This window comes from Corvus moneduloides, chromosome 1, assembly GCF_009650955.1.
Source record: "Corvus moneduloides isolate bCorMon1 chromosome 1, bCorMon1.pri, whole genome shotgun sequence".
Taxonomy (NCBI): domain Eukaryota; kingdom Metazoa; phylum Chordata; class Aves; order Passeriformes; family Corvidae; genus Corvus; species Corvus moneduloides.
In genome coordinates this window covers 77,334,657-77,362,418 of record NC_045476.1, presented here as the reverse complement: position 1 = coordinate 77,362,418, position 27,762 = coordinate 77,334,657, and the positions used below count along the sequence as shown (strand labels likewise).

At 41.7% G+C, this 27,762-nt stretch overlaps 2 protein-coding genes across 2 annotated transcripts in view; one reads left to right on the top strand and one right to left on the bottom strand.

Moving 5' to 3' along the window:
- Positions 1–1,086: 1,086 nt before the first annotated feature.
- Positions 1,087–26,365, bottom strand: WRNIP1 (WRN helicase interacting protein 1). The gene is made up of 7 exons (XM_032116712.1): positions 25,804–26,365; positions 16,649–16,840; positions 15,389–15,633; positions 8,481–8,710; positions 3,262–3,417; positions 2,315–2,394; positions 1,087–1,858 (listed from the first exon to the last, which is right to left on the bottom strand). The coding sequence occupies exons 1-7, from the start codon at positions 26,329–26,331 to the stop codon at positions 1,583–1,585; spliced, it is 1,707 nt and encodes a 568-aa protein (XP_031972603.1). The 5' UTR covers positions 26,332–26,365; the 3' UTR covers positions 1,087–1,582.
- MYLK4 (myosin light chain kinase family member 4) overlaps positions 15,613–27,762 on the top strand; it is a 77,907-nt gene continuing 65,757 nt past the window's right edge. The window contains exon 1 of the mRNA XM_032116698.1: positions 15,613–15,695. Within this exon, the coding sequence (XP_031972589.1) occupies positions 15,640–15,695 (56 nt within the window). The 5' untranslated portion in view covers positions 15,613–15,639. The remainder of the gene's footprint in view (positions 15,696–27,762) is intronic.

Genomic DNA, 27,762 nt, shown 5'->3' with positions numbered 1-27,762 from the left:
GGCACAATGGCTTTGAAATATTTACTTGTTGTTACAATATTTTGGTAGCCCCTTAGACAGCGCTGTCTGATGGATCTGACCTGAGGGCCATGATCTTTTTGCCTCCATCAGAGGCTGAGGAATGAAACACCACCTCTGAACCCTCTGCCAACCTGTGCTGCCCTCTGAAGGTGAGCACATGCTGCTCAGATTTACTCCAGCACTGGAAAAGACCACACCTTGCCTTATTCCTCCAAATGCATTTCAGAGGACCATCAGGATAAAAATACTAATCTAATTAATTACCCCTTAATTCATGCAACAAGAAAGTTCCAACCAAATCACAACAAAAAAGTGAATTGTGTTAAAAAGAAAAGCATGCAAATTTACATAAATGAAGCTTGCTGAAATACTTGCTCGTCTTTAGAAGAACACTTTGCTCAAAGCATTCAAAAACTACACTTGAGGTAGGAGAACATAGAAATGTTTAAAAGAACATGACTCAAACCCTCTAACAGTACACAATCATGCAAAAGGTTTGATTTCTGAAACATTTCAGTTACACCATGATTTTTGTCTGGAGTCCTACATCATGCAGAACTTCATATGAAGGGAGTCTCACAACAAAATTAATCTCTGATACAAATCACAAAGTTTTGGAGGCTGTATATCCAACACTTTTGATCAAGGCCAAGGGTCAGCAATCTGTCTTGAAAATTAAGAGCAATAAGCTGAATAAAGTTGGCTTCTGGACTTGGCATTGCATCCTCAGCCCAGAGACCTCCTGGCTTGTGAACATTGCTCTCAATGAGCTCCACATGTGCAGCTGTGGCAGCTCCTCTGATCTAAGCCCCACACAGCACCAAATACCTCTGCTGTCAAGGAATACCCACCTGCAACTGGGGTGTTCCAGACAGGGCTGCGTCCTATCATAGCTGGAGAGAGGTGAAAAGAGCTCGGTATTGCTCCAGTGGCCATTTTCATGACTATTCTACTTACAAAATGAATTAAACTTGCTCTGGGAAGTAGGGATAATAAAATTAAAGGGATATCAAACTTTCAAAACCACACTGCTGTCATAGGAGTATTTAAACAAATGCACAGGCATTATTTTTAACAGCTTTATTGGTTTAATAACTGTTGTACAAAATTGGTCTCTAGAACATCATAAGAGCAGAAATTACTCTGTAGTTGTATTTTGTTTACAGTATTTTAGCAGAGCGGGTACAATTTACTGTTTTTCTGGAAAATAACATTCTCAAAATCTGAAATAAAAACTGATTTTAAAAAGCAGCACAATAATATTTCTTGTCTCACAGCAAGAGCCAGAAATACAAGTCTCTTGTTTTCTCTCTGTTTCACGTGAACCAGTGACAGCACTATATGGATGAAGCTTATTTTTGCATTTCTACACTGCCTAACTGCAATTCTTTACAAAATACCTTCAGAACAACAGCAATAAAACCAGGAGAAAAAAGTATCTGGAAGGCTCGGTGGCTTAATCCTTTCAACCACAGTAACAGGCAGCTGACACTGTAAGGGAAATTTTTACCCCAGCAGAAATGTACGAGTCATAAAATCAAATCCATTCCAAGCGCAGTGGTCACGATTTTCGTTCCTTGAAGAAGTCTGTTCCTTTCAACTCTTCTGGTAGATAGTCCTGCTCCACAGGTTCCTTGTACATGGGGTTGTATTTGTAGCCTTTTCCATAGCCCAAGTTCTTCATGAGCCTTGTTGGGGCGTTTCTCAGGTGCAGAGGAACAGGGGGCAGTGGTCCCGTGTGCATCCTCAAGCATTCCTTGACATTGCCATATGCCCTGTACACCTCTATAGACTTTGGGGCTCTGGCAAAGTACACTACACACTGTGCTAGAATCACCTGCAAACAAGCACAGGGAAAATGTTAAATGACTTCTTTTAAGCTCTTTGGGAAAAGGTCTGCTAATCAGGCTGTTTGTATAACATGGCAGGGACTATGTTTTCAAACTGATCTCTGCCTGCTACTATAATATGAATACTATTATTTAACAACAACACAACTTCATGGTTTTCACTACTAGAAAATAATAGCTACTTTATTTATAATAGAAAAAATGGATAGAGAAAAATGATACATGTTCACATATCACATTTTAACAATAAATACACAGCAACTTTTATTTTAAACTACAGCATCTGTTTTAACAGCTACAATGTTCTCTTGTCAAAGATAGGGCATGCAGAATGAACAAGTAACTAAGTCTGCCCTGTCCTTGCAATCTGCTTCTTTTTATAGTTACAGATAGGTTTTACAGATTGCAGAACTTTCAAATCAGTGAATTAATGAAGCCTTTACCTCACATTCTGGCATTCCAATGAAGTGACAGCCTTGATAAGCAGCAACAGCTTGCGTTAAAGCCAGAGGATCTGCCAGTCCTACAGAAAGGGACCAGATAAAAGCAGGCTAAAGTCAATTTACTTCACTTAATGTCTCTATTTTTTAAAAAATTTTATTTTTTCCTCTCCTGTAAGGTATCCATGCACATTTCAGAGTTGCTTCCTCAGATATTGGAATTTCTGGTACAGTACCACACCATACATACGATGCAACCCCTCCAAGATTTTCTTCTTCTGTACTCCTCCTCCCCAGAAAATAAAAAAAGGTCTAAGTCATGGATATGATTTACAGATTGAATCTGCTGCCACACAGTGGCAGCCTGAGCAGTAGCTGACCACATATGATTTTCCTACTTTTTGAAATTGATAAAGAAATGGGGAAATATTGCTATACAGACACAGCTTCCCCAGACCTCCTAACTCTTCACGCATCACATATGAGCTAAAGGTGTTGCTGGATCTGCTACTTTGGACAAGTCAATCAAGATGCCTTACAACTAGGGGGCCAGCTATCAAACCTGAGGTTTGCAGCTCAGGGTAGGCATTCACGTGCCAGACACATAAGAAAATCAGACATCCCTGAAACACATACTCCCTGTGGCATAAGTTTACTGGTGACTTACAGCCAGCAGGGCTGAAAAGAATTGATATTAATACACACCAAACCTGACCTCAAAAACATTTGTTTCTCCTGAAATAGGCGATATCACAATGATACCACGTGTAGGTCTCTGCCTGCATACACAAAGTTTTTGTTGCATGTGGAGCATTTCAGTATTTTGTACCTATTTTGCATACAACTGTTTAGGGTTTTCTTCTTTTTTCAAAAGCCAAATTTTAGAAACCAGAGAAGCCTGGCAGATCTTCATTACGTGTGATATTCCAATGTGGAATACTAATACTGACCTATATCTTCACTTGCAAACCTCACCAGCCTCCTTGCCACATAGAGAGGATCCTCACCGCCCTCAAGCATTCGAGCAAGCCAGTAAAGGGAGGCGTTTTCATCGGAGCCTCTCATAGACTTGTGCAGGGCAGAGATGCAGTTGTAATGTTCTTCTCCTGTTTAGGATGGGGGAGAAGCGATAGGTAAAGCTGTTAGGAGGAAATTAAGTGAAATGCATGACAGGGAACAGAAGGTATTTCACTAGATGATGTCAGTAAATAGAAGCTGCTTTTCCAAGTTCTTATTATGTATATGTGGTTGCAGCACCCATTAATGTTTTCAGTGCTTTCATGGTTTCCCATGTGGATCATTCCCTAACTACATAAGCAAAACAGAGCAACTGCTGACAAAAAGGAAGTGGTTTTTTTTTAAAACATTGCAAGGCAAGCACTTTGGGTTTTGTACCCTAACGACCTTCCCTTCAAAAGAAAAAAACAAAGAAAAACCCAGATATTTTAAGCAGTTAGGAAGAAAATTCTACATAAATAGCTCCTAATTGCCAAAGGGTAAAGTATGAGCACAAACAAACAACTGACCATTGGTTTTGGACACACACAGAGCTCTGAGAAGACAACACAAGAATCAGAGAAATTCAGTGCTATATAGTAGTGATATTTTAGAAAAAAGAAATTTCACATCATCTAAAACTTGAAAATAAAGTGTGCAGTAAAACACGAGTTTGATGTGCTATATAGAGGTGAGAAAAAAGGAAATGCTGTGGATATACAATGGAACATTATACAATTTGGAGAAAACAGAATTGCAGTGCACAACCCTGGCAAACCCCTAATAGTTCAACTGTGGACACCTGCACTACTACAACAATACTTGAAATGCCAGACTACTAAATAAAAAGTGGTAAGACTGAAAGAATTATAAGGAAATTTTTTTTTAACATTAAAGTTTAATATACGATTAGATATGGACTCCAAGGAGAAACAAAGCTATTCTACAGATCTTCCAGGGCTACACTTAAAACATTGAATGAGACCCTTCCCTGCTTACAATTTTCCTCCATGCAGCTGGTTTTGATTGTTATGCATGTCTTTTAATCAAACTTGTAAGAGTACTTTGCTGCAATATCGTTGTTAAACCTTCCATGTTATCTGCCTTTTTTATTTTTTCAAGTGTCTGGCATTCCTTGGCTCACAGCTAAGTATGTATTTTAAAGGCAACTGGCTGCATGCACAGCCATCTGTTAATATTCCTCTTCTTCCTAAGGATAAAAGGATTTACAGCCTGAGGGCCATATCAGAACACACCAGTCACTTGTAGGCCCTGAAAAATAAAAGGGCTGCATGCGTGAGCTTGAGAACCAAAATCGCCATGCTGCAGCAGTTGCTCCTTTTGTAACCAGCAAGACCTCCACCTCCCAGTCCATTTCCCTCATCTCTCTCCTGCTGGAGTGTGATTCTGTGGGGAATTCGACAAGCTGCCGGCGAGCACAGGCAGTCGGACAGCTATTTTTGCTAGGACTCCACACAAAGAGCCCTGGTATGCAGCCCTCACTCGAGCCAACACAAACAGCATGTCCATGCTCCATCATTACACTTAAGTCAGTAGCAATAAACTCAAGCAGCTGAACTCGCGTCATCCTCTTGCAGGAGGCGTCTCTTGGTCTCTTAAAAGTAAGGAAGTTGGCCTTTACATATCTCTAGAGGTTGCACTCACCCAGATTTTTCTGCTGGAGGCTTTTATATGCTGTTTGGGCTACTGTAAAGTGTCATACGTAGGAATACCAGCTGGAGAGGCAGAAGGAATAGAGCAGATAGGTTGGGTCTAGATATATACATCTGCAGGGAATTTCAGACTTCAGGCTGAAGAGGGAATTAGCTTTCTCCTTTTACTTCCTTCCTTACAAAGCCGATGTTGGTGACAGAGCCACAGTGACAATACTTACACATCAGACTTGCAGCTTCAATTAAAAGCAAAATACAGTGATGTGCAGTGGAGACAGGTCTCACATTTCTGTCTAAAAAATACAGTTTATAGATAGCCTGAGATACCAGAAGCAGTTTAAAAAAAAAATTAGAACTTTTAGTAGATCTTTATTTATTAGCTCTCTCAGGCTAGTTAGCCAACATATAGATTTTGGCCTTATCAATTCAGTTGAGAGATGGAGACATACCAGCTTATCTATCTCTGCTGTTCTGTATCAGCGATGCCTCTTGAAATCAAAACTATGAAGAGCTTTTGGAATCAAAATACATTTTCTCTATGCAGTTCCCACAAAGGCAAATACCTTTCTGAAACAAGATACTACACAAGAGGCTTTGTGGAAGAGAGGGCTTTCTAGGGCCTGACATAAACAGATGCATAAATCTTGCTGATATATGTCCACAGATTGCTTTATGTGCTCATGAGGAGTTTTCAGGCTAGTTTAAGATGCCGATTTATCTAAAGTCATATTGGTAGAAGGCAGGGAAAAGGTCTTGTTCACTGACCATAATTAACATTTGGGCTTCTTAAACAATCCCTGTTCACAAGGTAGCAGACAAAAATAAAATCACAGTCCCCATCTCACATTATTTTTTCTCTTAGCCAAAAGTAAACATCAACTGCTCATTGATAAAGGACGGAAGACAGCCTTGGAAGTAAGACTAGAGCAACAGCATGGATAAAAAGATTTCTTGTTCTGATCCAGCATAACAAAACTGAGCTGGAAAAAAACATTATGGTGTGGATGTGGTGGTTTAACACCAGCTGGGAAATCAACTCCAAATAAGCCATTCCCCTACCCCAGCAATGATGTGCACGGTATGGAATAGCAACTTAGCCCTGCCCACGTGGCTCTAAGCTCTGCCCCAAGAGCAAGCCCTGGGCTGTGAAACACCTTCTCTTTTCTCCTCCAGAGTAGGGAAAGGAAAAACTGTGTTCCAGATTGTGGAATAAATTAAATTCAGCTCAACACATTCCCAGTCTTTATCACAGCTGATATTACCAAACAGAGAGTGAAACTACTAACATTTATCTTTTTAAATCAGTGTTAGCAGAGTGATACAATATGTAAAAAGAAGGGGCAACAATACAACTCTATTTAAAAGATCTAGTCACTGTCCATCTGCAGGTAAACTTTAATGAATTTGGTTGCTATATCATTTTCTAAAAGGATCAAAATTTTAACAACAGCAATTAAAAGATAAAATATGACTGAATAATTTTTGTTTCCTCTCACACTGCAAGGGCTGCAGGTGGCTGCTGGAAGTGAAATTTGATTAAACTTGTTTCTTTGTCCTTCCAGCTAAAATGCATAAACCATCTGCACAAAGACCTTTTCCTTATATGTCTGCACATAAATCAGAACAACAGCCTAACAACTGGACGAAAAATGATTTCTTTCCTAGATTACTTGATGAAAGTAGAGAAGAGAATGGCCAACTACATCTATTTGGCAAATTTTGCAGAAGGGAACAAAAAAAATTATGTATAATAAAAATTTCATGTTTTCACAGCTCTGAACACGAATCAATTATTTGGTGCTTTCTACATGAACATGCTACACTCAAATGTATGTTGCTGCTATCATGATTAGACCCTCTGCTTTATGAGGCTGAAGCATTTTATTTTAGAGGATTGTAGATCTCATCACCACAGCTGTGATTCAAAATGTATGAGCCAGAACATGCTACCAAAAAACCAATCTTTGTATATACAGTAGCTGCTAGCTGGAAGTCCTTTGTCATTAAAAGGACAAACAGCTATCTCTACTATGGACAAAAGTGGTCAACCTGGAGTCAACAGTCAGTGGTCAACACAGACTATTCCACAGAAGAGAGAAATTCTGTAAAGGCATGTACTTGGGCAACTGTTGCTACTGTGACAATATCTGTATCAGGCTCTTTGGCATTTATACAATCCAGAAAAACACAGTTTTCACTGCTCTCACCACTCTGAAAATCTCTGACCAAAAAAACCCACAAGAAACCACAACAAGGATTTCTGCAACAGAGAAGGGCCTGACACACGCTACCCAGACTTGATGCAAGCCTCAGGAAGAGGCAGTCTGTGCCATCTCTACCAGAGCAAGAAGGTGTAGGAGGGCTGGGAGCAATGGACACAGCCAAGAGTTCTGTGTGACAGCGGCCACAAGGCGACAGCAAACACACAAGGGACCTACACGGTGCAGGAGACTCGCACCAGGGAATGGGTCAGATTTTCCGCTTCTTTCTAATCATGACCTCTTCCTGCCACAGACCCCATGAAAGTTTTCTTTTCCCTTCCCCTGCCTACCCTTGACTTCTCAGCTGCCATTAGATCAGTATCTGCCCAGCTGCCTTTTTCCTGACAGTGAGTCATCATTACTTCTTTGTAGCAAGAAAGCTCCAATCGGGCATATGTTACAACCAATCTCAAGAAACACCTCATCACAGGTTTTGAACAGCGGCAGTTAATGGTGCCTATCAGAAACAGTGGCCAAAAAAGAGAGAGAAAATAAATCAGTTCTTCACATACTGCTTGGCATAATCATTTCACACTGCTGTGCACAGTCATTCAAGTATTGCTGAAGAACTAGCATATGCATTCAAGGGGATTCACCTAATCTCTGACACTACTGATTTTTAAACCTCTAACATAAAATGGTTTAGTGGCCAACTACTGTGATGCCTAAGATTGCAAAGTCACAAATTTAGCAAGAGTAGTTATAACACTAGGAAGCCTTAAATGAAATTAGATTTATGTGGCCTGCCCTAGGCAAGCTACAGCATTCATTACCTTAAAAAGCAACTCTAAAAATAAAGCAAACTGCTCAGGTTTTGACATAACATACTGCTGTGAATGTGAGCACTTCCAAGACTTTCAAAGGAGTAGAAGTGTAATGGAAGATATCCAACCCTCCAAGAAATATATCCTCATCAAATTCTTCTGCCTCTTTACACTGAAACCCTCATAGAAGACTATATAACCTTAAATAACAAATAATTTCACCATGCAACTGTTTTCAGGACAGCAAACAGGTCTTTCAGCTAATCTACACTTCATAGTTGCTAAGAGGAAACACTGTTTAGAAGGAATTTCTGGCTGAACTACATTGTAGAGGAAAAGTAACTTCTAAGACAAACTTTAGTACAATCACTGTTTCAGTAGAGCAGCTGGTAGGAAAAGGGGTGAAGAAACAGAAATTAGAAAGGCTATCACATCTTGAGAACACTGCATCTCAGAAACTGCATCAGTTACTCACCTGCTCGGTCATACAGGATGTGAGACCGCTGCAGCCCCTCCTTTATATGCTCTTCTGTTACCAGAATGCCATCTGCAGCACCACCTTCGGTAGCGCTCAAAGGAGTGGTCCTTCCCGCTGCTACTCTGGCCTGAACTGCCAGCTGGAGCCCGTTCAGCCCAGTCCTGGCATCCCCGTCACAAAGATAGGCAAGTGTGTTCAGAGCTTTCTCCTCTATGTACACTGGAAATCTGCAACAGAATAACCACACACCCTTAGCCCCTATCACACCCCTCTCCTTGCTTATCCTGCTGGAGATGACGTTTCTTTACAAAGTTTCTTGAGACACACCTGGGTTTAAATTTGTCTTAACTCATCCTGCAGAGCCAGGGGCTGACCCTCTTCCTGCTGCTCCAAGCCTGCTCAATACAACTGCACGTGAAAAATATAGGGCAGGAGCTCTCACCTATTTAACCCCCTTATTTATCCTCAACTCATCAAATTCAACAAAAATTAGGGTTAGGTTTTTGCCAGAGCCCAATTCTGACACAGACAGCTGAACTTTACAAGGTTTTACTCCATTAGCATTTCACTGCTAGCACTTCATATTCCTCGGTGGAAGAACAGTGGAAAGGTAGGAAGCTATCCAAATGCAGGTGAGAGAATATAGTGAGTTATAAAGTAATTAGTGTAAGGTTTTGAACTAACTACTAACTCCAGCAGGAGGTGCTATCAGTTCTTTAAAGAGCAACAACAGAAAGGATTGTTTACAATGTAAAACAGAAGAGTCCTACTTTTTTTAGTATTACAACTTAGTCACTGGGGTACAAAAAAAAAAATTTTACTAGAAAGTAACTGTATCCCAATACATGCCCATCACTCTTCTTGCCATCTACTGCTCTACGTGTGCCAGAACTATACAAACACATTGTCCTGGTTTGAGACAAATTAAGGGAAACACTCTGGGAGGAACATCCCCTCCAAATACAGAAAGAAAATTCCTCGGAGGAAAGTGAAAAAGGAAAAAAAAAAAAGTTTATTTAACAAGCACAGTGCACGCAGGCATGGGAAAAGAATAATGCTAAATAATAAAAACCTCTCACAGTGGAGAGAACCTGGGCAGATTTCAGAGTCCTTTGTGAGTGTGGCTTTCTCCTCTCCGGAGCTGGAGCTCAGCATGGGCCACTCCGGGCCCTGGTATTCCCAAGCAGTCTCTCATCCAAGTACTAACCAGGCCTGATACTGCTTAGCTTCTGATATCAGACGAGATCTGGCGTTCAGGGTGGTATGGCTGCAGACAATAGTGAAACTAAGCAGGAAAGGCCTCCCAGTGAGGTTCTGATGGTCTGGCATTCTGAACAGTCCAGAAGAGAAGAAGAAGAAACCAAAGTCCCACGAAAACCTCTTTCCTCAGCTAATGAATGAGAAGCTAGCTAAAAGCAAAAGGAATGTAACTCTCTTCCCTGCTGCAGAAGCAGAGCAGCTGGGCAGAAGAAACCAGTGAGCTTACCTGTGTTTTGAACACAGTGCCAAAGGAATTCCACCAGCTCTCCCCCCCTCTCCCTTAGCCAGCTTTAAAGGCACAGAGAGGCACAGGATTCATGTCTGGGCACAGAGCAGGCAATAGGGGGATACGCATCATAAAGTCACCCCAAGACACACATGAAAAAGGCCAAATTCCAGTGAACTCACAGTCTAAAGGAACAAGTGACTGAGATTAGCTCACTTGCTTGGCGCATGATGCTGATAACATCAAGGTTCGGGGTTCAATCCCTGTATGGGACACTCACTTAAGAGTTGGACTTGATGATCCTTGAGGGTCCCTTCCAGCTCAGAATATCCAGTGATTCTATGAAGATGGGAAGACCTGAGAAATGCAGCAGCAGGATCCCCTGAGATCTTCTAGTGGGTCCATGAAAAATCTGTGAGAACAACAAAGTCCTCAGGTTTTGTCTCGAGGTTTTCACCTGCGGGGCTGTAGTCCCCACTGTTAGGGCACATCCAAACCAGTTCACCTCTGCAGGTTTCACAGGCACCCTGTTGAGGATTTAACCCTCAAACCTTAGTTATGTAGACAAGGTAGCATCTAAGATGTTGTCAGGCAGAGGGTGTAACTGATCTGATTCAGAGACAGCAGCTAATGGAGTTAAAACATGGCACTAAGTAATGGCCCTAACTGAGCCACTTCTAGTAGCTGGACTGTAAATCAAGAGTGAGAGGTATCAGTAGGGATTAGCACATAGAGCTTGGTGTGAGAGGTCATTTCTTATGAAGCTCTTGTGCAACAAATAATTAATGCTTCGCAACAGCCCTGCACTTCGTCTACCAAAAGATATGTTACTATTACTACCAGTGGTGTACAAAAAGGCAATGTCAGGGCTCCCTGTGCTTGAGACCTCCTCACACTGATACCACAACTGCAGGCAGTGACTGCAAGTGGAGGGGAAGCATCGAGAGCACTAAAAGGCAGGTACTGCCTCGGAAGAAACTAAGTACAATCTGTCCCAAAGAAAGTTGAGGCCTCAGAGCACTTTTGCCATTTATCTGCTAATTTAAAGCTCAGTTGTATTCCTGTCTCTTCAGTTTCACTACAGAACTCTAAATGCCCTGTTGGCTCAACATAACCAATTTATATTACAGAAATTGAAACAAATATTCACAAGAATGTATGAAAAATCTGGTTACAAGCAAATGGCCTTGTCCCTTTCCATGGTGTAATTTCAGTTGCAACATAACCATAATGGCAATTCTAATCCAAATAATGCATTATGTATTGGGCTGATCCACTCCATGCATACAGTAGCATGACATGCAGGATGTGATAAAGAACAAGAATAAATGGAGAAAACTTCCACATACAAGCAGTTTGCACAGCACATTGATGAGAATCACTGATTGGAAGTAACGTAATGCTTCCCTGTTGCATAATCTCAGCTCCATGCACACTCAGTATTTCAAAATAATAAAATGTTATACTCAGAATAACTGAATTCAGATTTTTTTTCTGAGCAATTAAAACCTTAAACTCCATTTTCTGATGATTTAACTTTACCAGGCAGGAATGTAATTTCAAAATCAGGATGGCAATTATTTCAACATCTTGGCTTCCAAAAACCACTTGCTGTATTTTACATTTTTAAGCCCATTCTGTCTTCAGAAACTCAAGTGCCCTACTCCCTCCCACTTTACTCAACTTCTGCACCCATCAGAACTGCAAGGCAGAATAACCTCCATGCTTTCTGACTTATTTCCAAGCTCCTGATACTCTTGCAGATGGGCAATCCCATATTTTATTCAACTTCCAAAATTAACACCGAATACCCACTGGATGCCAATGGCCAATGTTGGTACCTTGTAACTGATGATACTTGGAGACAAAAACATAAACAAGCCAAAAGGGACATACTGGGATCCATCACTCACTGGGCTGAAGGTGATACACTAGCTCAAGGAATGGAAAACTACCACTACAGGATAATAAATCCTTCTTCCAGCTCCTCTGTATCTCCATAGCCTTCAGACAGTTTGTGCCAAGAACCAACACGAAATGTATGATGAACTACCTGTTAAACCCATACAGCACTGCAGCAATTGAGCCAATGACAAGAGAGCATAAATAGTATCAGGGAATAAATATAAGGAAGCTCAAGCAAGGAGAACCTGTATGATCAAAGATTAAAAAATAAGCGAGCAAAACATGAGATAAAGTACCCACTGCTTCTTTCCCATATAAATCAGTACTTTCTTACTTTCTCAATGCAATTACTCTCACTACATTCACTCCTTGGCAGATTGCAACACTTTCACAGGCAAACACAGTTCTCCAACTGAGCTACTGCAGTGTGATACGCACTGCTCACTGCCTTACAGCATTGTCTTCCAGTGTTGCCTCTCACCTCAGCAACCCATCTCCTGCAAGGAAATTGAATGGATGTTTCAATTAAGGAATAATTTTCAAAAAAGTATTGAACACTGAAGATCCAAAGGAATTCCATCTTCAGTGTTGTGATTTATGAACCAGAGAATTCAAAACGCGCCAGAACTTGTAATACAGCCAGTAACAAGCTGAACTGCATGATGTCTGGGCTTGCCAACAGGAAACTGGGGTTCCTTCCATTTCCCTCAGCTGTGTGCCTTCTGTGCTATCTAACTTCAAACACATTAATCAACCATACAGTTTACTGTCTGACTTCAATTAGAGATACCACTCTGAGGGCAGCACTTGAATGACAAAAATAAAAAGCTAAGAGAAGAATTTGGTTTCTTCCACCACTGACACAGTACAAGTGTAATGTATCAGTGCACACCTGGAACAGCTTGTGCTATTACTGACCCAGCAAAAACTGCAGAAAGCACAAGCAATTGCAGCAATAAAAAAATCTTTAACATTGACTTCTTACTTTTCTTCATCATGAGTATGTTTCTTCCTTTCCTGTTTCTCCATCTTTCAGCTTGATTTACTGCAGACTTTAGAGGAACAGTTTGATAGCAGTAATGCTGATGAAAATATAACAACAAGCACATCTTATCCTAAATAAATCCAGTAATTAACATAAAAAATTTCTGTCAAAGAACCTTTATGAGCCATGATGACATAACAAATAGAAAGATACCAAAGTAGGTAACACCCCCTGCTACTTGTTTCAGCTTTAGAGCAAGGAAAGGCCACAGTGGAGTGAAAGAGACTCCAGGTGATCTAACCTTATCAGAAACCTGCAGCAATGGTGGAAGCAAGATAAGAAAAAGCCACCAAGAAAATTTAAGGAAATAGATTTGGGTAGAGCACACTTTCCTTGTGGGGTGCAGGTGATGAAATCCACTGAATCACTCAGGGATGCCTGCAAAGACCAAGGAAGATTCACCCTCACCTTATTCCTCAAGATAATAGGAGAGATCACAAAGAATCGTCCTCTCCTTCAAAACCTCTTTTAGGTAAGTCATCCTGTCAGACAAGTGATGTGATACTAAAACCATCTGATTAACTGAGGCCAAGCAGCACATGCAGTACTTCATACTACACTGCTGTGGCTTGGAAAGGGAGACTCACATGGGAAATGAAACCCAAAATTCAATGTACGTGTCTCTTATGCCTTCTTGCTAGATCTCTGCAGCATTTTTAAAGTGCGTACACCCCACAATTTGGGGACATGCTGCCTTACAGCTCCTTTTCTCACTCTGGAATAAAGATGAGCACCATTAACAACCAAACCAATTGTAATCGGTGATTTCCATTTATTCCTCAGGACAGTATAAACAGTTACCTGCCTGCATCTAACGACAGTCCTGTTTCATAGATACAAGGGGGTAAAAAGATGAGACAGCTGCTCCTGCAGAGTAGGGGAGAGGAAATGAAGAAGCAGAAATGGTATGAACACCGAAGCAAAAAGCAGGAATTAATGAGGAAGCCAAAACAGTACCACAGTAAGGGACAGGATGGCTTATAAATATCCAAACTTATCAGTAACAGAATGTAGGAACTGTGGCCCAGAACCAGATTGCATCATGAAAGACAAGAAAGACCTGACACACAACTGCAACAAACCTTCCTCAATTCAAAACCCCATTTATATTTTTAAATGCTTGGCTCCCATGACTGCCTTTGAAGTGTGGCCCTCTCTCCTCATGGAGAGATTTCTGAAACTGTTTAAGTCTGACAGTCTGCCTGCCAGACTTCTTTCAGTTTGATGAAGCACCATGCTCTTTAAATCATCCATAGCTATCGGACGGTTACAGACACAGAGAGTCTAGTGAAACCCAAACCCAAACAACTGCAGCTGAAACTATGCCTTGTACTTTAATCCTGTACAGAAAGAAAAGTGTCTGAACCAGTCAGGGTGTAGTCACAACCACAGCTGTGCCATTAAATTAATGCTGACAAGCAGTAGTGCCTTCTCTTCTAAAATTCACATTACTACAACACATAAAAGCTACAAATGAGTAAACCATAAGGCAGGGTAACCTAAAAATAAAAAAAGAATACCTTTCCTTACCTGCCATGACCTCAGCATTCATGCTGGCAATTCTTTGTGCTTACATTCTGTGATAAAGTTCAAGTGGATTCCCTCTCATTTATTTCATACAGTCTGTCAATCACCACCATGTCAATGCACTGTACATTACTAGGAGTGCAGCCAAGAACCAACATGAAGGAAGTGTAATAGCTTGCATTTGAGTACCACAGTATCACGCATTACTCCTATTTGCCAACCTCCTGTTTCAGAAGGCAGATAACACCTCTTGTAGACAAATCTGGATGCTGTTTTTTCCAAAACTTTCTCAAGTGTTTAATGTGAATTTATCTGTCTGGACATCAAAGAGCAGAGAAAAACAAAGTCTCTCTTAAAACAATCTATTAACTTCTCACAGCAACAGCCTCCTCTCCTCACAGGATATCCTAAAACCTAGCACAGGACTTACCCTGCAACTAAAGAACAGAAGCAGCAGCATCCTCCCTGGTATTACTAAAAAAAAATTCTCAGAAAACAACAAACTTCTGGCAGGCACTTCCAAACTAAGAGGGGATATCCCATGCAGCACTTAACGGTAACATGATACTTTCACAACCGGTAGCAAGAAGTAACACACATTAGGACATGACAAAGACCCAGCTACAGGCTTCCACAGCAAATCCTCAGCAGCAGAACAGATTTAAATATCCTGAGAGGGTGAGTCAGGAGTTACGGATACAAGTATAATATTCTCTCCTAATGCAGACGGTGAGATTATGTTTTGGATGGAGAGAGCCAATGCTTTGAATTCTCTCTCTCCTGTCACCCCCGCCCCTGCCATATGCTGCCACATCTTTTCTTTACTATCAGAAGTGGCTAGGGTTTCTCTTCCCACCCCCCAACTACTTCATTCTCTCCCTGGCAGGCAGTCAGCTCCTCGGGCTGTGCATGTTAACACCCTGCAGCCCATAAAGTACTCACTCCGAGCTCTTGCTGCTGCTGCCAGTCGCAGGGGTGCCGTGCTGGTTGCCCTGGCCCAAAACCTGAAGCCCTAAGGACCTGACGGCCCTCATCAGAATTGCCTCCATCGCTTCAACCGAGAGCTTCTCCAGGACGATCACCCGGCATCGGCTCAGGAGAGCGGCGTTGACTTGGAAGGAAGGGTTTTCTGTGGTTGCTCCTATCAGGGTCACCGTCCCACACTCGACGTGAGGAAGGAAAGTGTCCTGAGCATGGGAGGGAAGCAGAAAAAGCTGATCTCGATCAATGACAACCTGAAACTTCCCATGTGAGTAGGCTACATTTTTTTTGTGTCTTGTGAGAATTTGGGTTCCCTCTTGGTATGACAAATAACCACACTGACAAAGCAGTTCATCTGCACAAATATGGAAATGATTGTATTTCATGCACCCAACACCTTAATAACAAATGATTGCACTGAGAATGATCCTACCAGCTGAAAAGAAATAGGGTAAAGAAATCTGCAAATTTTTAGTTTGTGTGACTTTGGTTTATTGCGTGGCAACATAAGAAATCATGAAATTGCCTTACCAAGTATAACGAATTGTGAGGCTACTCCTAAATATGCTTTGAATCAACCTTTAGGGCTACAATTCCCTACCTAATTCTATAGGATGGTTCAGAAAACTACAGGAAGATTACAGTACAGTTCAATTTAAAAACTGCAACCTCTAGTAGAGAACTCAAGATTTCCATGGCACAACTGAAAAAAACTTATACCTAGGAAAGGAAAAAGAAAAAAAGCCCCAAGTGATGGCTGCAGTTCTATCCTGAAGTACCATGCCACAATTTATTTTTTCTCACACAGAAGAGTGGACAACATTAAAATACCCGCCTTTGGCACATTCACATTCCAGACCTTTGTAAAGGTAATACAGAATGCTATCCCCCATTTGGAGGCTGAAATGAAGATGTGTGCAGCAAACATTACTAACATGACTTTGCAGAAATAAAATTTCATAAAAATATCATATACATACTGGCACATAAGTGAACTGTAAGTATAGCTCAGTGTTTTACTTAAATCATTGAATCACAGTAATTAAATGTTGATTGGAAGTTAGCTAAGGAATTTAATTTCTATGTTTCTCCCAAATTCATCTACTAAAAGTATTAACACTGAAATCAAAAGCCCAAAGGAAGGTATCACCTTAAGGCAAAGTGGGTAATTTTACAGTAGGGCTGACAAAGGCTTTTTTAGAAAGCAGTATAGTACAGTACCTGCTGAGATTTATTGAAACGATGGATCTCATCAATAAAGAGGATAGTTTTTCTTTTGAAGAGTCTTTTTTCATTCTGGGCTTGGCTGATGACATCTCGAACATCATTTGTCTTGGCACTTGTGGCTGACAGTGTCACAAACCTTGTGCCATTCTTTTTGCTGCTGTTGGCTATGATGTGTGCCAGTGTCGTCTGAAATGGCAACAGGAGAAAGCTTTGTAAAAATTGTTTTGGACACAGAAAGTACCAATTTTAAGGAAATATGTAAAGAATAAAGCTATATATTTTGCACATAGGGACAGTGTTGACAGTTCACAGAGTAAGGCATTTTAGCTCATGTTATTCTAGTGCACAGAAGACTTAAAAACTTCCTGCTAGAGGTAGCTGCCAATTCCTCCGCTGCATTTCTAATGCCTGCACTTTTACGTACCAGACCCAGCGAGCCTCAATACTGAAAAGGACAGCACTGACAGCTGTCTCCTTTGTCATGGAATAACTCTCTGCCGAATACATTTCTGTCACAGAAGAGGGGCTGACCGCAATTCCCTGTGCAGTTATTTTGTGGAGTATGTTAATGGATAAAGAGCTGGACTACCCCAAAGACACCTGCAGAAGAGTTTACAGTACAACTGCATATGAGAAATAAAAAGCTAAAATGTTATTAACTAAATCCTTTTATATATCCAATACACATAACAATGAAATTAATCAGACAGCAGTTTCTACAAAAGCATGAGAACATTAGTACTAAAAAATTACATGTGTACTTAAGAAAACGTAACTCTTAAATCTAAGTAGTCAACAGTAATCAAATGCTGGCCCAGGGAAGTAAAAGGCAGCTGACTGAACAAACTGGCTGTTTTTAGTGAGCAGCTATGTTGTTTTTTCTGTCCTTATGAACAACCTCTTCAAATCCAAATTTATTTATAGATAATTTCACTTAGCCTACCAAAGCACAGAAGCAACCTCCACCAACCTCCTGGGTAGATTTATTACACCTGAAGATATCACAGACATGATTTTCAGACTTCCCTTCAAAACCCTTACTAAACACAGGTGTATGCCCCAAAGAAAGTGTATCTCTATTTGAAAGTACTGCTAGAGAAAACAGGTGATTCTTCTATCAAGCTCACTCTTCTATTAGAGAGGGATCCAAAGGAGACTGAAGACAAGAGAGCCTCAGCAGATGAGGAGTGGGACAGGTGTCAACAAAATCACCTCAGAAGATATTCCAAGTGCTGAGGTTAAAGCAGCAGGTGGTGTCAACCTGATCCTCCTGCAGGGAGGCTGCAGAAGCAAGCACCTGCCACTTGGCTACCAGCAGTGTTGCAGTACCCTGCTCTGTCCCTTTAATGGATCTCCTTGTCCCTGAAACGGCAACCAGCCCAAGTTAGAAAATGGGAGGTTAAGGAGAAGGATGTATTGTTATTTATTCTTGCTTTAGTTTTAGTAAGGGCTTCCTGATTGCCTTCAGAAGTGGTGTCATTTCAGGTCCTGATACAAGACTCACATCCCATGTCAGATCCTCCCTTGCTTCCTGGAGCTCAAACCACTAGTTGTTTCAATCCCCAAGTTGTATCATTGCAGAGGACAAGACTAGAAAGACACTTGGAAAGCATTTGCAGCAAAGCCTATAGATATCTGAAAGATCTGAGAAAATAAACAAATAAGCAACTTCCCCCAAAAAACTAAAGAAAACTATCTTTTAAACTAAGCTACCAAATTAAAATCAAAACTTGTGTTTCCTTATAAAAGGCCCATGATTCAGAATGTACCTTCAGAGGATGTACCCATGCCTTAAAAATCTCTGAAAGCATAGAAACACCCAATACATCAAATTTGAGGATGAAAAAAGGAAGAATGTACCTTTTCCTTCTCTTAAAAGTAGCAGCGGTGAGAGAAGGAAGAAAAAAAACCAACAAACCAGCTATTCTTCTTGTAGTTCCACTTGGACTGGTAGCTCCCATTGTACCCTCTCATTCAGACAGTTTCTTTATTTACAAAAAAAGCACTTTGCTTATTTTGCTTTAAACACATGCACAGGAGTTCATATTTCTAACTCTAATTCAGGAAAAAAAAACTCCAACAGATTTGTTTAAAAGTTCCTATTAGACCAAGAATCTACTTGAAATCTGCTGCACAGATCTCAGCCAGCAGATACCTCTCCTGCTCTGCCAACTTGTGGGTCACCAAAGGTTGCAATAACATACATTGCCTTTCAAATGCAATGCCTGACAAGGACCGGCATGTTCACAGCCTCTTCCTTCTGTTCTGCACAATCAATCATTCAGCAAGTCAAACTGCCTATCACATATATGTCAAACTTTCCCTGGTCCTCTGAAAGACTTACCTCCCACGAGTTCAGGTTGTTTATGCTGCTTTTTGTCCTACCATCTCAAGCAAAAGTCAGTAACAAGCTACAGTTTTCTCTCTCTTTGTTACTTCAGGTTACAACCCAAAGGAACACATAACCTAGTGGAGAATTCATGTAAGCAAAGTAGCTTAAGTATGAAGGCATTAGCACAGAACAACTATAACTCATATGCTAGACTCCTAGTTTTCCTCAGGGGCAATGTATTTAAGGGCCAAGAAGAAAATTAAAAATTTGATATGAAATAAGGCAAAAAACCCACACTGATTATCCTTCATCATCTAAAATAAATTTTGAAGTTTAATTCTTACATTGGAAAACAAATCTTTTAAAACAGTGACACTGATGTTGCAATTTAATATGAATGAGTACGTATGTATCAGGACCTGCAAAACAAGCACAAAAAGGAAATCTAAACAAGTTAATAATGTGTCCCTTTTGTTATACAGGTGTCTCTTATTTAGCTCACGGTTTTTTCCTTATGGGGAGGAGCAGGAATACTGCTTCCCATAAATTAAGGAGTGATCCAGTGATCCTACAAACTAACTTTTTGCTAATGTCACTAAAAATTTCACTGTACAGAGCTCACTGCGTAATTGTCCCTTCCAGAAACCATTTTTAGTTCTCTTCTACTATCACACCAAACTATTCAAACTCATACCTATTATCTCAAGTTTTATGCTGACTATTGTGAGATCTTACTGACTTAACTGTTTAGACGAGCTAAAGCAGTGACACCATAAAGCTGTTCTGAAACACAGAAACATATTCACCAAGAAACTTCCGAAACATTATTCACCAATGAATAACACTTAACTTCAGCCTGTGGTGATTTATTTCCAGACCCATTACACACAGAACAAACACTTAACTACTGAAAGCCTCCTTCAACATCCTGTGCTTTGTGTCAGACCAAATGAGAATATCCTTTCCCAAAGGCTGAAACTGAGATATACAAAACCCCAGCAACAAAACAAAAAAAATAACCAAACAAGCTCACTCGCAGCAACTATGTTATCTGTTCTTCCAGGCTTTGATACAAGTTATGGATGAAACAAAAGCAACCCTCAAAGCATGCTTGGCTCTACACACCTCCCACTGTCAGAGCAGAGAAGTCAATCAGATTTGCTATTTGGTTAGCTGGGTTTTTGTACTAGAAGAAAAGAATTTTCTGTATACCCACAAGTTTCCTTGACTGGGCAACACTCGAAGAATAAACGAATTCCCTCCTCTCTGCACTGCCACTAGTCAAGGCTACCTCACACCCAAGACTGGAAGAAAACAGTAAAAAGCACATACAAGTTAAGCCAGTCTTTTTGATGCTGATGTTCAATGACTACAGTATCCTCTTAGAAGTAAGGTGGTCTTTTTGATTTTTGCAGACCTGTACCAGGCCATTAACCTATGCCCATCACTTTAGCTAACCAAAGCTCCTTACAGGAATGAAGAATGGTACTGCCTAGCTCACTTCAGAAAGTGGAATTGAAAAAAACTGGGATGGGATTAGCACATATGGTTAGATCATATGAAGAATACTGCAAAAGTGAGGTCCTTCCAACATACATGCTTCTCCCAGAAAGTCTGGAAGGTTGTAGCCTCTGCCAGGCCATGTTTAGGTGACCAAAGCAGATCTGGCACAGACTGGCACAAGTGCAGCGCAGCATGGATTATTCCTGAGCACGGATAATCTAGCTGGCATGTAGGTTTCCCCAACAAGTCACTTTGCTGGTTCGTTCCAGAGCAAACCACAGTGTGAATTATGTTTGTGGCAGGGATGACAAGAGACTGATAACCCTAGTGCAAAACACAACAGGCTAGTTACACCTACAGACTTGTAGCGTCGAAGCTACATTATCAGAGTGCTGAACTAGCAACCTGATTTTCTTTGCTGCTGTTTGACCATGACTTTCTGGCTATTTTTTGCTCTTCCTTTATTCTGGCCAGGATTTCCACACCTTTGTTTACATGGTGCTGCCATCAATGGCCTCTCCTCACCCTCAACCCTCTCTTTGCTGGCAGGAGGGTGATACTGTGGTTGCCAAGCAATCAGGAAAGGCCATGCCTTGAGGGAGACACCAACAACATCCTTGGATGCCACATAGGGCAGCAGTTCTCTGGGATGTAGCTCTGTGGATGTTCTCTGTACCACACTGCCTCACAGGAGATAAGACAGGCCGTGTCTAAAGGAAATTGGCAGCATAGCAGATGAACATGGCCTGGGGACACTGTCTATACAGATAAACACAATCAAAGTAGCAGCAGTTGGCATTTATATAAGGGCAGATGCTATTCTTACCCATCTTGTTTGGTTCCTCACACCCCAAATAGCCCACTGAGATACTACTGGAGGAGTAAGTGTCACTGAACAAGAGCCATAGCGTGTGCTTTACAGCACTTCCAGAATCCAAGCCCAACCAAGCACAAACAGATGCAAGGTCATTGCATAATGTTTGTTGAAATGGAGTTGTACCTCCATTTGCTGTTTTCTGATTTGCGTACTTCTATTCCAACTGTTTTATGAATACAATTGTATTTTCTCTTCCAGCTTTCTCTTCCTAGAGAGCTATCCCAAGTTATTCCTGATTTAGATTGGCATAAGCAAAACCAAGCACACTGTATTAGAATACTGCTCCCAGGCAACTGCAAAGACAAACCCATGTTTCAGAGTTGTCCCGGACTTTCGGTTTTACACTACAGTGAAAGACATGATGCATTTTCAGTTAAAAATTTCATGCTAATCAATTGAAAGAACTCATTACTTCAAATCAGACCCAAGCCGTATGAGTAAGAGAAGATGAAATACACTCAAGCAATCAAACAGCCTGTTAGGTAACCACTTAGCAAAGTAGGAAGCACTGGAGGGAAGGGATGATAAATACGTGGGCAGCAAAATAGGTAAGTCGGACTTGCTGTCTGTGTTTCAATGTGTCATTTACTGAATACAAACAAAGAAAAGAAATACAAGGGAGTCCTAGAAATAAAATATAATGTCAGAGAAGATTTGATAGAAACTTCAAAGATCACTTACTGGGGGTTTTAATGTTTTGCACTCATATCAGCATAGCATATTTTATCTTATTACTAGAGTGCACACATGAACCTCAGAAAATCATGCATGAATGCTCTTTGTCTTATCTTCTGTAAGAAGCAGGTTCATGCCACTTGCTACCTATTTGGGTTTTTTTTGTTAAATATTAAACAGCAGACACAAGAGGGAATGTTTACTGTATTTAAATACAGAATGTTCATGTTTATAAGGCTTAAACTTCATCTGTGGCAGCAAAATTATTTGGTGCTCAAGTTACGCTGTGTCCCCCTGCTAACTCTTTACTAAAATTGGTGCCCCAATGGCAGACATGCAAAAATCTAAATCCCTGTATTAAGGTGCCATAAATCAGAGTACAGCTTACTCATATTACACTCAGATTCCTACAGGCCTTTAAAAATTTGCATAGTCAGGATGAACAAGCTAACTGTTCCTAAGCTAATAACCACAGCATCTCTTTGAGGCAGCGTTTCTTCTGGCCTGAGTGTGGTCAGCTTCTTAAAAGTAGAAAATAGGCTCATGTTCAACTTAAAAGCAACAAAAGTGCAAAGAAAACGTGAAAGACTTTTCACCCAGAGCACCTTGGCTTCCTAAGATATTAGGATGACAAATTCAAAGTACAAAGATCATGTTCCATTAAAGTAAGAGGACTCAGTATAGATGGAAACTCAAAAGAAAAGAGGATCGCAACAGAAATACATCAATTTTGTCTTTTTAATTTTGAGGGTGCTTCCTTGAATATTCAGGTGCAGCTGAGGCCAAAATTGACTTGGGCAGAGCAGTTACATAGCATACATATTTTTACTCCAGTACATAGCTTTATTGTTCTCATGATAAAAATCCTCCAAAAATATTCTTGACCTGCAATATGAAATACTGCATTTAGAGCGCTTTAACAGGAAAGATTATTTTCTTCTTGCTTAGAAAAAGTCTGTTGAACTACTATCTCATAAAGGTCCAGATTGAAAAATAATACATAAATTGATTTGAAATTTGGCCCTGATGATTTATTCCATGTTCAGTTGGTTTTTTTTAACAGTCCTGCTCTACCCTTTTCCAAAGTATCAGGTAGCATGGCATGTGGCTGTAGAAAGGGAAGAAGGCATAGATGGGCTGCAATAACCAGATTCCATGGGCAGCAAGAGCATGAAGAGGTTTAAAAAGTGTATGACCATCTTACACAGCACTTCTGAATTTAGACCAACATATCTAATTATGCTCCTGTTTTAGCTCTTTGGTGAGCAGAGCTTAGCATGTGGCCTTGTTACATACAAAGCTACATAACATGCAGTTATTTCTTAGTACTTTTCCTGCTGAAAAGGACTGTACTTAACAGAAGTTTTTGCTGATCAGTCCAACCAGGTCCTGAGGCAGTGAGAACACTTACTTCTCTTTCACAAGATCTTCCAAGTTTTCAAGCACTAAGTTGCTTTCTCATGAAATGCTTTCTTAGGCACACTGTATACATACAACCCAAATAATACGTGAATGGGACAGGCAGGCAAGCACAGATCTCCTTTTCCATCTTTAGGCAGACTACATTGCTTGCATGTTAAATCTGTCAGGAGAGGAATTTTATAAAAAAAATCCAAGAAAAGGACAGAACTTGCAGATATTTAACTGGGACAGACAATATGATTCATGGGGAAGAAGGCCTGAGAAAAAACTATAGCACCATCCTAGAAATATTGATAAACATGGTTGAAGGGGCAAAGTTCAACTTTTCGTGGGAGTTTCTGGTTCAGCCAATAATGGATGTTTCATCAGGAGCCAGGTGAAAGCACATAGACTCAAAACTCCTTGCTGAAAAGGAATAATCTAGAAAGTAGATGAGTTACCCAATAGCTTAAGTACTTAGTGAGTAAAAATGTAACAGGTAAGTTGTGGAACTGTTCTTTGATGGGTCAAAAGGCACAGAAATTATGTAAGTCAGACAAGTGAGGAGCAACAGAATTTAAACTCTGTGAAAAGCAAGCTTACTAAATACAATTCTGCATAAAGCATGTGGGTGAGGAGGATGGGTCATACGAACAGAGAGTGAAAGCTGTGATATTACAGGCATAAAACAGATCACCCATTACTCAAAGACACTTTTAGTACCACCGAAGGTTCCTAAAGAAGTCCTGAAACACAACTGTTAAGCTGTCACAAGCTCATGAAAAAGCACTTTCATGGTCAAAGCCAGGTGCAGCCATCAGATCACAACCCAAAGGCCACTGAAATCAGTGCCAGTCTGCAGAGACTGTACTGCAGCCTTTGCTTTGCTACCACTGCACTTGTAACAGCTTTTTTCCTGTACAAAGAGGGCTTCAAGAAAGAGCAAGCACGCGCTGTTGACTGAGACAACAAGAAACAAAAGGCAAAAGAGCACAAATAAATACAGAAGCAAGCCCCTGAATGTGTTACTCATTCAGCAAGGAGAATTCCTATTTGCTAAAGAGCTGAATTCCACTTCTCTCTCTGGCCATCTTCAGTCAATCCACCTCTCCTTTAATCAGTTTTCATTACTTTCAGAAACAGCCCTTCTTTACACCATCTATTCTGAGCTCTTGCTTTCTGCTGTTACTTTGTTATTTTAAAGGAAGTGGCAATTATTTAAGTTCACTAGTTGGTTATTTTCAGGTGTATGTTATCTAGCCTAAACAACCTGCTGCATCATTGCTAATGGTATTCATGTAATTCTACTGCCTGCTCCTTATTTACTGTGTTTTACTGGCATTATTATTCAAACACCACACATAGTAAGTATTTTTTTATTTTTAATTAAGTATGCTGAGAAGAGCAAGCTGCTGCTCTGTCCTTAACTTCTCTGCTAAGCATTAATTACTTCCCCTATCCCAGATTTCTCAAACATACTCTCATACAGCCGACACGCTGAATTATATATATATGTGAAACTTAATGCCGTGAACACATTAGACTGACAGAGAAAACTGTGTATTTTGTTTGCCCTGCCACACCACAAGTCTGAAGTATGTGGAACAACAGGACAAAATTAAGGCAAGATCTTAAAAGAGTGCTCGACCACACCTGAGGAATTCCTCTGGTCCTTCCCTCACGACAACTGTGAATCCCTTCACAGCTATGCTACAGGGCCTTTTGGGATTCACAATGGCCCCATGTATCTTAAAGGAGGCAGAACAAGAAGATGTAGTGGTCAGATCCTGCAAAGACCCACCAGCCTAAAAGTGTATGAAAGCGGATGAGTGTCTGGCTACCTCTCTTCCACACCAGTGTTGCCTTCTCTCAGGGGCAAGAATTCGTAGGCTAAAGCAAACGCAGCATTCGCAAACCATGCTGTGTTAATTTGCTGGTATCTCACCTTGTTTCAGAGTTTACAGACTGTGTTGTTCCTGTTTCTCAGCTTCTCAGCCACTAACTAAACCACGGCTTATGTTTTAGGTACGGACTTTGGAGTTACGAAATCTGAATTATCTGAAAGCGAGAGAGGCCTTGTGTAATCAAAGTGCAAATTGCATGGAGTGGAGCTGATGGGGGTGGACCAACTATTTTATTCACGAGGCAGGCTGTGTTTTTTGTACTCTTAAGTGAAAACTACTGGACATCAGCCAACACAAGGACACTACAAAAGAAACCAAGAAGACAGAGGGGCGAAAAAAAGAGCGATTCCGGAAATTAACAGGTTTTAAGCTCGCCGGCCTCAAGAACCACGTGAAGTAGCGCCGGCCGAACCCGCAGGCTGTGAGCCGGGGCTGGGCGCTCGCCGCCCGCACTCACCTTCCCGCAGCCCGGCGGCCCCCAGAGGATGAGGGAGGGGATTTCGTGGGACTCCAGCAGGGACCGCAGCAGGGTCTGCGCCCCCAGCACCCGCTCCTGCCCCACGTAGTCCCCCAGCGTGTCCGGCCGCAGCCGCTCGGCCAGGGGCTTCCCCTCCAGCTTCTGCGCCAGGCTCTCCCCGCACAGCGCGGCCGAGCATCCATGGCCCGGCTGCACGGCGGCCTCGTCCCGCCCCGCGCCGCTCCTCCCGCCGGCGGCTGCCGGGCTTTGCCCGCCGCCGCGGCCCTTGTGGAAGAGGGAGAAGACCGGGGGCCCGGCGGCCGGGCGGGCCTCCTCCGGCTGCCCCTCGGCCTGGCTGCCCGGCGGGGCAGCGGCGAGGCGCGGCCGCTTGCTCGGGGGCTCGGCCTCGGCCCCGCCGGCCTGCAGGCAGCGGTCCAGGTGCGGGTTGATGTCGGCGCCCGGCAGCTCCCGCAGGCACACGGGGCACCGCACCAGCCGCTCCTCCTCGGCGCCCTCCGTTGGCTCCATGGGCTCCCGCGGCCGGGGCAGGAAGCGGGGCCGCCCGCAGCCCTTCGGGAGCTGTAGTCCGCCCGGGCCCACTCCCCGCCCCGGCAGCCGGACTTCCCTGCCTCTCGGGGCGTGCTAAACAACATCGCCGCGGTCTCTGGGCTTGCGGGTCTACCTGGTCTTTCATTGAAATATGTGAAAACGTCATTCTCTGTGGGGAAAACCATCAATAAATTACTACTAAAAAAAAAAAAAATTAGATTCAAAACCCAACTCTTGTATTTTGCAGAATGCGGGGCAGGTTGTATTTCAAAGATGGGCACAGTAAGCGGTACCATTCGCATCCTAATTTATGACCCGAACTTGACCCATTGGCAATTCTTTCCTTATTACATCTTGTTTTCTTTCTTAAAGTATATGTTTAGGTTTAATTATACACCGTGACATAATAGTTCCCAGCTTGTAAAATTCAGGTCAGTCTAATGTCAGCTGTATTAAGAGGTAAACAAGTCTAGCTACTGCCTAACAGTACCCCCAGGCTTAAAATTTGAAAATGGCTGGTTAGAAAGTGGCCAACAGGTTAGAAATAAAATTTTTATTTGAACTGATGATGGAGGCCAAAGGACTGAGTTTGAAGCAAAGTGCTTTACAGCTCATCATGTAAACCTAGTTCTGACTGAAGGGATTGCAACCTAAACCCAGATGTTGAAAGTGAAATGGGTTGTTTGTAGGTTCTACTTTTTGGCTAATACCTCTTTGCCTACCCATTTCTATTCCTGATCAGTTTTATAAACACATACTATATTGTTTATATTTTTATAATGCAAATATATTGATTTGCTACTATGGGGCAGAAGAAGCAGCAGGACCACAGGTATGCACTGCCTGTGCTTACAACTAGGCAGTGGTTTTATGACGTGTGGTCTCTGAGCTTGTAAGTAAAAATGTGGTTCATGAAGCAAGATATTTTGCTTGAAGTAAGAGATTGACTTGCTGAAGATGACCCAGAGAAAAGGATCTCCCAGGCCAAAGCTGGGGAATGTAGATGATTGGGGGAAGGTTTTCACCCTCCTTTGGGGGAAATGGAGCTTCACACCATGTGAAGGTTAGAGTTTCCCATTGCTCAGTGACACATGACCAGGGTGAGATTTCTTCTCTGGGGCTTTGGAGGACGCACTTGCAAACAAATTTCACTTTCCATTGTTCAGCTTTTTGTTTCAGGGAAGCGTTAAGGTAATGATGGTGGAAAGAACAATCACGTTTGGACTCAGTCCTAGTCTCTGCTTGGTAATAGAGCCCAGTAAGACATTTGAGCTTGCCACCCCACTAATAGTCAGGTAACTGACTCACTGGTCAGCTTGAAGAAACATGTCCTTTAATTAGGACATGTCATTCTCATTAGATAGGTGGCCACATTTGGTGATCAGAGCGCAGAGGATGATGTGCTCTGTG